Source organism: Coloeus monedula (assembly GCF_965178545.1).
Source record: "Coloeus monedula genome assembly, chromosome: 3".
Classification (NCBI taxonomy): Eukaryota; Metazoa; Chordata; class Aves; order Passeriformes; family Corvidae; genus Coloeus; species Coloeus monedula.
This window is the reverse complement of record NC_138783.1, coordinates 48,205,674-48,219,499: the sequence shown is the minus strand read 5'-3', so window position 1 is coordinate 48,219,499 and position 13,826 is coordinate 48,205,674. Positions and strand designations below refer to the sequence as shown.

The window sequence follows — 13,826 nt, the reverse complement described above, 5'->3', positions numbered from 1 at the left end:
GAGGTGGTCTGTACCCGACAAGTGCCTGCTTCATGGGGAGAAGAGCAGTTTTCCAAGCACAATAAATAATAACAGAAGATATCTTTTATTTCCACTTCCCAATTCTAGGTTTACCATAATATGAAGAAAAATGTTGCTACACACCATTCCAGCATCAAAACTAAATCACGTGTAAGCAGGGATGAGGAATCTTTGCTGCCCACAATTGTGCTCCAGCATGAAGACTCTCAGGTTGAAAAATAATCTGGTTGTGGATTTGGTCTCAGTATTGTCATAAACCCTGTGTAGGATAAGTGTTCTATATCAGCTCTAAGAAGAGAAATTGTTACCAACTGCTGCACTGTTTGCATTTCTTGTGGGCCAGTCCGTATTAATGTGACTTTGAGAAGAAGGTGTCATTCATTTGTTTGAATTCAGCAGATCTATAGCAAGACAAATTTTATGGCTGCCTCTCTACGACTGAATATCTCTTCTCCTGGTGCTGTGTAAATAGTGCCTGATCAGCTTATTGAATTCATACTGTTCTTGCCACATTGCAACCAAACATGAGAAAATACTTCTTTTTGTTTTATCAATGTTTACAAGCATTGACTATGCAGCTAAGGAGAGCTGGTGTGATTTCCACAAGTGCTATTCACATCTTCATCTCCAGGTGTCAATGAGCACTAGGAAAAAAGACCCATTGGGGTCACCAGTTTTAGATGTCCAAGTGTTAAAGTTCTATCAGTCTTGTTTTACAAGGAGCTCTTAATTTGATTGTGTGTAACTGTCTTACCCTGGACATCTCGATGGCTGTGGAGTAGCTGTTGGATGTCCAGTTCAAGTGAGTTCATTTTATCAAGATTTAGTTACTCAGGTGGCCTCTACTCAGCCAGGCTACATTCTGCAACTTCTGATGAGACATAGGCACTCACAGTGAGTGATTCCTTTCTACCTAAAATAAGCATCTAGAACAACCAGGAGGAGTGATATTTGCAGATAACCTTCTACCTCCCTGGTCTGGAAAATCCGGCTGGCAGTCTCCAGCTGGAAGTCTCAGTTCAGCTGAGTTACGGCTAATTCCATTCATGGAGCTTTGTGTGTTACAATAGCAAATTAAAAAAAAAAAAAAAGAAAAAAGAAAATATTAATTTTGAAGAAATTATCTTCTGTAGCAATTTAGGTGTGTATTATCATCACTCCAAATCCACAGAATTTGGCCTGGGTGTATGAACTCTGCTGCACTAAAATTAAAGTATGTCTCTTTAACTTTCTCATAGACACCCAGGACAATACCCAGAGGCTTGATGTGTTTTCAGTATAGTTAAAAAGACAGCTATTTTCATTATGAGGTTTAGGAATTTCTAAATGCAACTTTCATCATGACTAATAGGATATATTTGTCTGCATCACAGTGGATGAAGACGAGAATATATTGGTTAATAGGGTTTTTTTTCTCTTTTTCATTTTACAAGGTGCTAACTTCAGTTAGGATTTTTCAGAGGCATGTGTTATAAATTAATAACTGTTTGGATAGAATGTGCTATCACAGAAATTGAGCTGCTCTTAACTAACACTGTCTGAAAATAATGTTGTAATACAATAATTATGATTTGTATATTTTTGTTAATGTTGTTAATAATTACTGATGAATCCTTAATATTTTAATCAGATTCAAACTGCTGAAGAGCAATTTGGAGTTATTTAGACAAAAATAAATTTCAACATTGCATTCTCTGGAAAATGCATATTATTTTTACATACCCATAACAGTTTGAAAATGTTCATATGCCAGATGTCACTGTTCAGCACTGTTAGCACACAGCCTGCAGTGGCTGGACAGTGGGAATTGAGTGTCTTGTGCAGACAGGAGTTTTCAGCCTTCAGAGTTAGAGGAACCTAATGCTGAACTGGTCACTTCCAAGCCTGGCTGGCCTTAGAAACTAAGCAGACGTGAACTTGGCTCAAAGAGGAGCAGCTGGGAATCCCATGTACTTAAAAACATGCCAGGGAGTTGTGTCACATGTTTTTCCACAAGATTTAAAAAAAACTGGACATAGATCAACCGGCCCCATCATCACTGCTGAGCTGAGACTTGGGAATACGAAGGCAAATAGAGAATCTTGGAGTAAGTACAGTTTCTCATGATTCACACATGAAAAGCAGCTCAGGCAACACAGCACTCTGTGACAAAGAGCAACCAGGAGAAAAACCCCCGTGTAAGGGCTGAACATAGAAGAGAGAGATGGAACAAAGCTACAGGAGGTATTGAGTGAAACATAATTTCTTTTAGGACATTTCCTTTCCTGGATGCTTCCAACACAGCTTAGCAAAGTGGTGGTCCATTCCTGAGGCTTACGCAGAGCCAGACAGTGCTGTTTAGGGAGCAGTTTCATGGTTCTTGAAGGGAGATGCCCACATTTCTCTCATTAGGATCCAGACCCCTAATCTGTGCCTACAGAAGCACGTTGTCAGGAGAAAGTGATGCTTTCCCCCTATAGTGAATGGAGAGAGTTAAGCTTGTTTGAAGACGTCCAGCAGAGATGCCTTTAGTCTAAGGTGGATGCCTTAAGTCAGGCACAGACTGACAAAGATTCAGCAATCATTAATCCCGGAAGAAGAGCAATAGAAGGGATTGAGGTCAATTAAAAGCGCTGAAGGGCAAAGGACACCGAGCTCTCCCTCGTAACAGTAACAGAAATAAGAAGAAACATAATTTGACAACCCAAGCTGAAAGACAGGATGGCGCTGCGGAATCTGCCCGAATTTTCTTTCCCCCCTATCTGCAAGAGCACACCTCGGAGCCGGCGGCCGTGTCCCGAGGGGCTCCGCCCGCGGGATGCCCGGGCACGGGCGGCCCCGTTCCGCCGCCGCAGCCGGCGCTAGGTGGAGCTCCGCGACCGCGGCTGCCGGGCGGGCACGGCCGAGCGGCGCTGGGCAGGGCACAAGGAGCAGGGCTGGCGCTCCGCAGGGGGATTTGGGCCAGCAGCAGTGTCTGAGCCACAGGAGAGCAGGACTGGGGACGTGAGTGTCGGTCAAAAGGATTGCACAGCCAAAACCTCGTAGCACTGATGGGACAAGCCCAGTACCAGCACAAACCACTCAGCCCCCTCAGAGCGTTTTCCCAAACAACCATGTCCATGTGTGACAGGCAGCAGGGACCAAAACTATAAGACACCCTTCTCTGTCCCGATCAAGAGAAACTGGAAGTGCTTCTCCAACACGTCATGCTTTTGGGTTTGGGATACCTGGGATGGGCTCTGTGGGGTCCCTCTGAGAGAAGCTGGGACTAACCATGTGTTAAACCAGAAGAGAAGCACAGAAGTGACCCTGTCATGCATGCTAGCAGTGGCTTTCAGTCCACATGTTCATGGAGGGAACTGTGAAAGGCAATGAAGAAATCTAAGGTAAAAGTTGCTCCAGAGCTATTTGCAGATGGTTATTTTTTAAGAGGCAAAACTTCTGCTGGAAATTATTTCAGAGGCAAAAAATCAAAGCAGACTGAAGATAAGTGGATCCCATGGAGCTGGATACACCATATCTCAGCCCCTTCTCTCAGACACTGAATTAGATCGAGTGGCTCAGGGCTCAGGCTTCCCACTCTGCCGCCTTCATCAGTGGCTAATTAATTAGACCATGCAAAGGAAAACAGCTTTTAAAAAAGGACACAAAAAGACCCACCGAGAAGGTCTCAAATGGCTTCAGAAAGAGCTGGAAGGCTTCAGAAAGAGCTGGAACCCGAGCCCAGCTCCTTCTCACCCTCAGCGAGCACCCCAGCATTATGGAATGGCCTGGAAGGAGTCCCTTCCAGGCAAGTTGTCTGACACCTGGATTCATGCTTCCTGAAATGCTTCATAATGATGAGATAAATAGTGCAGCTGCTCAGGGCAGAGATCCTGCCTTATAGGTGGCTGACAGATTGAAAATTGGGTGTTTAATTATGTGCTGGAAAACTGATAGAGTTACACTCCTAGAAAAAGTGTAGGTGCCCTGGGGCACAATTTGGTTCAGATCTCAGCTAAGAAGGAATTTTGAAGACTTGTTTGTGGAGAGAGGTAGGAAATTGGTGATACTTCTGTGGTCACCTCCACAGAGGCACATAAAGTCTGGGGTGAGATCCAGTTCATTTAAACACTGCTTAGCTGGGATGAAAACAGACAGGAGATCCTGACAGTGACCCACTCTTGCTGCCATGTAGTGCCTACACCTGTTCATGATCCTTTGCACCACAGCCAGGCTTTGACACTTAGTTTTGGCTGCCCAGAGAAGCCTCCTTCCAGCAGCACTAGGGTTTCTCTCCCTTCGTGCTGTATGCTGTGTGTAAGTCACCATCTTCCAGCTGAAGAAAACCCAGAAGTTACTTCTAATGACAGTCCTCCAGTCCCACCAGTGCCATGACAGCCCTGTCTTCAGAGGAGGGTTGGAGGTTTCAGATCCTAAAAAGAAAGAGATGCCTAGCTCTAGTTTCCCACATATTTCTCTTGGAGAAGCAATTACGTGATGTGTACTGGGTTCTCCTTTTGAAAGCCTCCTGTGTATAGGGTTGCCCTGGGTGAGGAGGGCTGTGAAGCTAAACTGACACAGGGCTGGGCTGGTCCCTGGGAGCTGAGTCACAGAGGAGACCCCAGGGGAGGAGAGTGTGGGCCACATCTGGGAAGCTGGCTCTGGGTCTGCCTGGCCCTACCTTCTGCTCCTTTTGGGGCTTCTTTTCAGACCAGAAACAAAGTGTGGTGAGACTCCTTTTAGCTCTCAAGTACTAGAATAAAACAGCTGGGAGCAAATGTGGGATGATGGAGAGCAGTCAGGTACCAATTCCTCCTTGGAGCCAGAAGGACGAAGGGTTTGGGTTGGAGAGTACAGGTTTGTCTGTGGAGAAAGATGAGTCTTCTTCTGCCTTCCTACAGCCCCATCATAAAGCAAGATCCCATGTGGGAGCCTTGGCCTGCTCCCTGCCAGGCCAAAGAACCGCTTGGCACTTGCCTGCTTTGGACTCCTGTATTTCCTAGCATGAAATATGATCCACAAAGCACCATGGCCCTGTAGGGATGCGTACAGTTATGATCTGGCAAACAAGAAACCATCTACATGGGTCAGCAACACCCTGTGCCTCCTCTCACTGAAGGGGTTTGTAGGATTGGGCTTGCCACAGAACTCAGTGCTGAAGGAGATAGTGGTATGGGGCAGCCACCCCAAAGCAAGTTGCCAAGGAAGGGCCTGGAGCAGAGAGAATGAGGGGGAAAAATCGGCAAGACTTGCAGGTTGTCGAGCTGGGGACAATGCACCCAAGGGGCGTGCATCACCTCCCTGCTAAGGTTTCAAAGCTGGGAGATGTAGAAAACTAATCAGTGAGGAAAGCAGTGAGGGCATCAGCTCAAATTCGGTGTTTTGCTTGGCACGGGAGCCGGCACTGGTGTTAGTGGCTCCATCCCACCAGCTGGGCCAGGGCTTGCGGTTTCCCGGGGAGTGGCGTGGCTCTGAAGGAGGGCTGGGAGACCGCGGAGCAACCTGTGCCTCGGTGTCCCGGGCCGGCCGTGCCTCGCCGCGAAGCCGAGAGCGTAAGGCTGGGCAGCACCGCGCTCCCGCTGCATCCCGAGCCGAGCGCTGCCGGGTCCGGGGAAGATAACAGCGGCCCTGCGTGCTGCGGGGAGCGTCCGTGGGTGGGAGGGGAGTGTCCTTGGGGGGCAGGGGCGATAACAGCCGTGCCCTGGACTCCCCTTCCGTGACAGGGACGGCCCTCGCCCGGCCCGCGCTGTCGGGGCCGTCCTGCGGATGCGCGCTGCCGGGTGACTCACGGCTCCCGTGATCAGGCCCCGGCCGTCCCAGGCGGGACGTGCCAGCAGGGGCCGGGCACAAGCGCTCTGCAGGCAGCCTGGGCGCCCTGGTGCGGCAATCTTTCTCTGCGGCATTTAAGAAAGATAATAAAGTAAGGTAAAATCAAGTAAAGAAAAGTAATAAACTAAACTAAAATAGAATCCAACCAAGGCTCTTTCCTTGACCATCAGAGGTGTGCCAGCCACTGGACCTGAGAGACTAGGGACACCCTCACAAGCCTCTGGCTGCAGAAGCCTCTGGTGTATCATACGACTTCTTTTCTTCTTCTCTGTTTACGTTCCTGTTTCCTGAAGGGGAACAGGGCCGTGTGAACTCAGGCCTGGCAGCACCTGTGCAAAGGGGCAGGGCCGGCTGGGGTCGCAGGGCCGGCCCGTGGCGGTGCTGGTGCGGGCGACTGCGCCCCGGCCGGGCACAAGGTGCCCCCTTCCCTCCCAGTCTGCTTTCTTCCCAGCAACGCGAATCCGCTCGGGAGCGAGCGTTCAGCATCTAACCCCCTCCTAGAGGCATGTGCTTAAACAAGACGAGTATCAACCCCAGGATAAAAGTATTGGGTTATTCTGCAAGGTAATCTACATCAAAGCCTCGGGGGCTGCCGGCTTGAAAAGATCCAAGATGTTTTCTAAGTCCTTATCATGTCTGTGCTTAGGGGGAGTCATAAATTCCACAGGTCGGACTAACTAACACACGATTCCTCCTTCCCTTCTCTCTCCATGGCCGTCAAAGGGCTTTCAAGCGGGCTTTTTTTTTTCTTTACCTTGCAAACAACGCTCCCGGTTCCGTGTCGTTAAGGTGGAAGGACACGGGAAGATCCCTCCCCCATTCCACCCCAAGATTCTCCTAAATCACAAAAAAATCAATTATTTCAACCACAAAACTAGTAGAAATAAAGACGGTGAATCCGCATCCCCGGCCGGCTCCCTCCGAGTGGGAACAGTTTGTGGAGGAGGGATCGCGGGTGCTGCGCGGCGCTCGGCCCTTCCCGAGGCTTATGGGGACGTCGCTGACCTGGGACGGGGGTCCTCGAGCTGTGCTGCTCGAGCCATTATCCCCCAGTCCGCGCCAGCCCCGTGACCCGCGGCGACGATGAGCGCTGGCTCCGAAACGAGGTGATGGGAGCACCGCCTGCCCGGAGTCCGAGGGCCCGGCAGCGAGCATAGCGCCCTGCCCCCGGCACTTTCCCGCAGTCGTACCGCTGCCCTGACTCCCCCCGGAATAATGTCGGTAATTGTTTTCTCAGATCAAGCAGCAAGGCTGAGGCTGAAGGAGGAAAGCGGGGAGCCCGGCGTCTGCCCAGGAGGCAGCCCTGGGTGAAACAGCCCTGCGGGGGAAATATCGGGGTCAGCATGGAGATGTGGGGGAAGATATTTCCCCGCCAACGGTGTCCCCCATCCGGCACTTGTCAGCTTGAGAGGCGTTGGGTCGCAGTTCCCTGCTCAGGATCTAACAAAATAGGGAAAAAACGGAGGAAGCAAAGAGGGAGAGATCGGGCCTTCGCCCACGCTCCAGTGTCGGAGTCTGGTCCCATGGTCCCCACTCTTCTCCTGGCTCTGCTGCTCTGGGCCGGAGCTAAAGAGAAAACCCGAGACGAAAGCAGAGAGGGAGTGGGCAGAACGGAGAGGAAAAAAGGGGTGAAACCCGGCCGAGAGATATATCCTCTCACCCCAACCTCCTTGAGAAGCCCCGATAGCTGGGTAGGGCCGGAGGGGGGACGAATCCTGTGCCACTCACAACGAAAACGAGCCCGAAGAGCCGCAAAGCTATCTAGGAGTGCGCGGATCGGGATCCCGCTTATTTTGAGACAAGAGTTTCCCGGGGCAGCGTGTCCCCATCCCCAGCAGCTGCCACGGGTCGCGTTCGAGGAGCAGCTGCGCGGCGGCAGAGGATGCTCCGAAGCATTTATCCACGGGGGAAGAGGGACTCGTCCCCATCTCGCCGCCGACCCCGGTTAGGGTATGGCTGGTGGGGCCCGGTCTCCCCAAGTCCTCCCCGTACTCGGAAGGCAGCTGGGATCACTATCAGAACGGCAAAGTAGCAGCGCAGCGCTCTGGCTGCCATTCCCGGTAGTTGCGGTGCTTCCTCGGAGCCTTATCCTGATCCTTCACCGAAGACCCAGGATTCTCATCCGACCCCGTGGCCGACGGCCCCCAGCCCGGCCAGGTCGAGCTGGCGTCGGGTCTCACCCCAAAAAGCTGTCACCTGCCTGCCACTGATTCACTGATGCAGCCTTAGACACTGAACCGGGCTGTTTCGGGGTTGATCAGGGTTGTAGTGCGTTTTATTACAATATCTCCAGAGTTTTGTCGTTTTAATGGCCCCTTTCTCCATTTATGGCATCATCAAACTCACATCTGCATAGATCGGCTCTGTCGGTGCTTATCGGGAGAGGCGATTACATTGAAGGGACAGAGCATTTCCTTTCCAGAGTTACATTTCAGTCTCCCGCTGAGACAGCGGTGAGAGCTCCAAGCCCCGCTCCCTCTCTCGTTACCCAACCGTCGGGGCGGGGGGAAAGTGTCATGGTGGGAACAGGCAACAGAGAGAGAAATTCCCTCCAGAGAAAGCGTCTGGCAGGCATCTCTGCATCCCTGCTGTTGTTGTGCTGCTGTTATCGCAGGGTCGCAACAGCGGCCGCCTGCGACAGCCTGCCAACAAGTGACGGTGTGGGCGCAGGCATGTGTGCCGGGTGGGGATACCCCGTTCCTCGCATCCGGAGCATTCACAGCGGCTCCGGGGGGGCCGTCTGTGGCCTCTTCCCCAGGAGAAATGCTCCATCCTTTCCTACCTGAGCGTCCTGGTCTCCCAGGGCCACTGACACTGGAACCCTTCGGACATTTTGAGAGAAGTCACTGAATTACCCCCACTGGCTTTAAAGCACGGCTCGGCGTCAGCCCCACGCTCAGCACCAAAGGAACGATAGAATAGAGGGAAAGAGAGGGAGATTTTCAGAGAGTGGGTTCGGGATATCTGCCTTTGCAGAGCTGAAATGCGCCCTCAGCTGCAAGACGCCCCGTCTCAGTGACACTCCTCAGTGTGCAGAACAGCCACCCACGTGGAAGGAAAAATACCCCTGGGACACGACCACGTGGATCTCCGTATGTAATACCCGGGACAAGGGTGTCCGGGACAGCGCGGGGCCCGTTGGGGGACCCCCGGTAGTACCGAGCCGCAGCCGCCCCAAGGGACCGGAGAGCCGGTGAGAATGGCTGAGACGGTGCTGCGCTGCTCCGGCGGAACGTGCTGGGAAAACGGGGGGACGTTCCCTTCCTCATCCATTTTTTCTCGGCGGGTGAAAGGTTTCCTCGCTGTGTCATGGGAAAAGATGCGAATATGCAAACGTCGTTTCGCATTGTCCCCGCTCAGGGTGAAAAGTTAAAGCATAAAAGCGGCTGGGGGAAGCTGAGAGGGGGTCGCCTCTTCAAAGGGGACTGGCTGGGCCGGGGGAGCCGGCTGCCGCTTGCCTGGGAGCCGCCCTTCCAAGGCCAGCATTTCCAGAGGGTTTCCAAGGAGTCGGGGAGGGAAGAAGTGAGTGTGCCCGGAGGGACAAGCCGTCGGGTTCCTCGCGGGCTCGGCCGCGCTGCAGCTAGGGAATCGCCCAGTGAGGTGGCAGGCTTTGGGAGGAGGTTGATGGTTCCCCCCTTGAAGAAAACCATCCCCTGCCTCGGTCCCAACCCCCCCCCCCCCGCGCGGCGGGATGATCCGGCCTTGCTCCAGGTGGATCTGAGGACAGAGGGTGTTTCAGACGAAGGCACCCCCAGTCCTCGTCCTTTCCCGGACCTGCTGGGCCCGCCCAGCCTCGAATCTCTGCAGGCACACGCGGAGGAAGGAGACAGCGCCCTTGGAGGGGGGGATTTCTCCTCTTACCTCGCCTTCATCGCCCATGACCGAGTGGGAGCGGGAGCGGGTGGAAAGCGTTTTAGAAAAAGCAGTAGGCCGTCGCGATGGGGTTTGTTGCTTAAAACAACCACAACAAAATAGCTTTGTGGATTTTTAATCAAAACTCCCTCCTCTCCCGCCCCTTCCCCACCCCCCCACCCCCCCACCTCCCAGCCCCAAAGCACAGAGAAGAGATGGCTAAAGTGCTGCCTAGAGATCGGCCGTGATACACGGCTCCCATATTCCCACCCTCGCCCTTAGATCTCCCTCTCTGTCTTTTGCAAGTCTCTTGATTTCATCCTTTGAACCTGTGATTGGAGGTTAAAGTGCACCAGGTTGCAATGGAAGGAGGAAGCTCTTAAACAATAAAGGCTTGAATATTTAGCTGTGATCAGGTCGCTGCCCTCTCCTTATCTTTTTAAATGCAAATCGTCTTTTAGGGGTAGTAGCTATATACCCAGCGCCTCTCCACGTCACCTGCCTTTGGTGTGTCTGGGCCATTACTAATAGAGCCTTGTAAACAATCGTTAATCATGTAAGGACTGCCGGCCATTGGATTCGGACCGGGAGCGCGGAGGAGCGCGGAGCGCAGCGCGGGGCCGCGGCCCCTCCGCCTGCCCCCTCCCCGCCCCGGGCAGCCCGGCCCCAGGCAGCAGCAGGCGCGCCGCGGCGAGAGCCCCGAGCAGCATGTGGAGAGCCGCCGCCGGGGCCCCGCCAGCATGTACGTGAGCTACCTCTTGGAGAAGGACGGGCCCATGTACCCCGGCCCGGTGCGGCACTCGGGGGGGCTTAACCTGGCGGCGCAGAACTTCGTTGGTGCCCCGCAGTACGCGGATTACAGCGGGTACCATGTGAACCTCGACGGCGCCCAGTCCCCCGGGCCGGCCTGGCCCGCGCCTTACGCCGCCCCGCTCCGCGACGACTGGGGCACCTATGGCCAAGGGGCGCCGCCGGCCGCCGGCGCCGTCCACGGCCTCAACGGGGGCTCCCCCGCCGCCCCCATGGCCTACAGCCCCGCCGACTACCACCACCACCACCACCCGCACGCCCACCACCACGCCGGCCCCGCGCCCCACTGCTCCGCCGGGGTCATGCAGCCCCTCAGCGCCGCCAGCGCCGCCGCCAGCGCCGCCCCCGAGCCGCTCTCCCCCGGTGGGCAGCGCCGCGGCCTCTGCGAGTGGATGAGGAAGCCGGCGCAGCCCCCGCTCAGCAGCCAGGGTAAGTGCGGGACGAGGCCGGGAGGGCTGTCCCTCCGACGACTCCCCTGGGGCGCAGCCCGCTCCCCGTACCCCGGGCAGCCCGGCAAAGCCTTTTCTCGGGGAGAACTCCCCGAAACAAACCCGCCCGAGGGTCGGTCCTCGGGAGAACAGGACTGCCGGGCTTTGCCGGCAGCCAGTCCGCGCTGCTGGGCGCCGGGCCGGCAGCGATAGGAGCGGCGTTCCGCCGGTGAGCAGCCGCTGCCGGCCCCGGGGGCTCAGTGCCCGGGGGTGCGCTCCTGCGGACCAGGGTGGAATGGCCCGGAGCCTGAGGAAACGCTCGCTCTTCCTCCCACTGCTCCGCTCTCCTGCTTATAGCCACTTAGAAGATTTTTATAACCAATTATAGTCATATAAATCATCGGCCGGTGTCGCTCCGCATTTGTTTCTGAGTCACTGGGCGCCTGCCCTTTATTAAGGTCTCCGTGCGGCCAGGCCTCCCGAGCGACAGCGGTGGCCACTTGCCCGCCCGATCCCTGCGGGCCGGGCCGTGCCCCCGGCCGGGCCGTGCCGGGCCGTGCGAGGGCGTGCCCTCCCGGGTCAGGCCGTAGCCGGCGCCGCGCTCCCTTGTGATGTTAATACCCCCGCAGACCCCCTCTTTTATTCCCACGGTGCATCTGCCAGGGGACATGCGTGTCCCGCGCTTTGATATACACCTTCCACGAGTGCTATCTATCCTATCCTATCCTATTTTCCTTTTTTTTTTCCTTTTTTTTTTTTTTTGCACTTAAAAAAAAGTTTTAAAATATTTATATATAGTGGCCGGGGAAAAAAAAAAAAAGGATGACAACGTTCGCAGTGAATAATGATATGACATTCCCCTCTCATCCCCTGCCTTGCGTGACCGACGGCAGGGCCGGCGGGGGTTCCCCGGGCGGCGCGGAGCGGGAGCCCCGGCTACGCCTGTGGCTGCCGCGCCCCGGGAGAAAAGCCTCGGTGCCCCGGTGCCGACCGCTGGTTCAGCCGCGTCCCGGGTGCCGGTGGCGGTGCAGCTCTTACAGGCCCACCGCGCTCCCACAGCAGCCCGTGGTATTCCCACAGTTTGGGCTTGTGCGGTGGTGGCCGGTCCCTTGTCTCCATTCAAATTCTGCCTTTGGAGCCAGTGTTTATGTTAATGTGCAGAGCTGGGGGGATGAAAGCGCCTGCCGCCATTTGTTCAGTAGTGGTAATTCAAACAGAATGTGGCTGTCATTAAGGCTTTGAGAAGGGTTTTTCTTTGATAAGATCTCCTTGTCCTGCATTGTTTGGGATTGTGTTCCCTATTCACTGGCTCTGGGGAGTTTTCTCTGATCAGGCTTGTATCTTTACAGGGTGCTTTTGTTGTGGTTTGCAGAGAGTTTACCTGAACAAAGTCAGCCTGCTAGCCATTAAGCACCTTGGGGGCAGAGACTCCCCGCCTCGGCTCCCTGGAGAACGGGAGGGCCGGGGACACAACCAGTTAAACAAGAAACCCTCGGGAAAAAGGAGGTCACCGACTGCGGCGATGCACTCTCCCCGGCTGCTCGCTGGGATTCGCCTACCGATTCCATTGCGTTTTCGGTGTTTGTTTTGGGTTTTTTTTGTTCGTTTGTTTGTTGGCTTGGGTTGGGTTGGCGTTTTTTTAACTCTGAAGTTGCCCGTCACACTTCCAGGCTTTCCAAGAAATCCCCTTAGCTTCCATGCCGGAACAGAAAATGGGAGCTGGGCCGGTACACGAGTGGTTCCCCGCGGTCGCTCCCGATTCTCCACCCTTAGATCGCTGTTTCTCATTTAGAAACGAAATCACCGTGCCCTGAACGGGCCTTTTCTCTCTTTCCCTTTTCCTGTTTCTCTATAAGCAGTTTATTGTCGCTCGGGAAGGCAAAACAAAACCAAAAGGCCAACAAAGTGCGCAGTAAAGTTGTCTCCGTGCAAGGCAGGGGTGTGCGGTGGGGCCAGGGCTGGCAACCGGGGCTGGGAGCCTGCGCCCATGTCTCCAAGGAGCTGCGGGACGTCTCCTCTCCTCTGCTGCGCTCAGCAGGGCCCAGGGCAGGGGGAAGCGAGTAGCCAGCTCGGGAGGGGGGGATAGGACTGCTCCTGATCGCTCTGCCCCGCAGAGAGGATGGCTGCGGTCAACTCTGCCCTTTGGCTTTGACTTTCTCAACCCTGGCTTTGTGCTCCGCAGTTAAAACCAGGACGAAAGACAAGTACCGCGTCGTGTACACCGACCACCAGCGGCTGGAGCTGGAGAAGGAGTTTCACTACAGCCGCTACATCACCATCAGGAGAAAAGCGGAGCTGGCCTCCAACCTGGGGCTGTCGGAGAGGCAGGTCTGTCCCAAGAGTGGCGCTCCCTACGCTCACCACGTGTGGCCGGGCTGCGCGGGGGCAGGGATGCGCGGGACGGGGCTGCGCGGGGGCGGATCGCGCGGGGCTCGGATGCGCTCTCGGTGAGAGCCGCTGAGAGGGGGATACATCCCCGGCGAACCGCTCCCCCTCACTCCCCTGTCCACCCCCCGGCAGGTGAAAATCTGGTTCCAGAATAGGCGTGCGAAGGAGAGGAAGATCAACAAGAAGAAGCTGCAGCAGGCGCAGCCCGGCGGCGCGGAGCCCCTCAGCCCCAGCGCCTCATTGCAGGGTCCCGCGGCGGGGGCGGCCGCCGCCGGGCTAGGCCCCGGTGCCCCGCAGTGACAGCGGCCGGGGACAGCGGCGCAGGGCTGCTGGAGGACGCAGCGGATCGGGCCGGGCCGGGGGGCACGGTGGGAGCGGCCCCCCGATGCACTACACCGCCCCGCGGGGCCGGCCGTGTGTACAGGTGTACAGTGTATGTGTCTCGTCGTCCGAGGGAAGCGTGTCCATCGCTTTATTAATATTATTATTATTATGTTCGGGTGCTTTTTTTACCCTGGAATTTGTTAGATAAAGTGG

General features: G+C 55.2%; 2 protein-coding genes across 2 annotated transcripts in view; both read left to right on the top strand.

The window, feature by feature from the left end:
* The window catches only part of FLT3 (fms related receptor tyrosine kinase 3), a gene marked incomplete at both ends in the record, with an annotated part of 40,564 nt that extends 40,321 nt beyond the window's left edge, over positions 1–243 (top strand). Inside the window, one exon of the mRNA XM_082277877.1 lies at positions 109–243. Coding sequence (XP_082134003.1) covers positions 109–243 — 135 coding nt within the window. The remainder of the gene's footprint in view (positions 1–108) is intronic.
* A 10,160-nt stretch (positions 244–10,403) lies between these two features.
* CDX2 (caudal type homeobox 2) lies at positions 10,404–13,589 on the top strand (the record flags this gene model as incomplete). The annotated part of the gene is made up of 3 exons (XM_082278795.1): positions 10,404–10,902; positions 13,084–13,229; positions 13,422–13,589. The coding sequence occupies 3 exons, from the start codon at positions 10,404–10,406 to the stop codon at positions 13,587–13,589; spliced, it is 813 nt and encodes a 270-aa protein (XP_082134921.1).
* Positions 13,590–13,826: the final 237 nt, after the last annotated feature.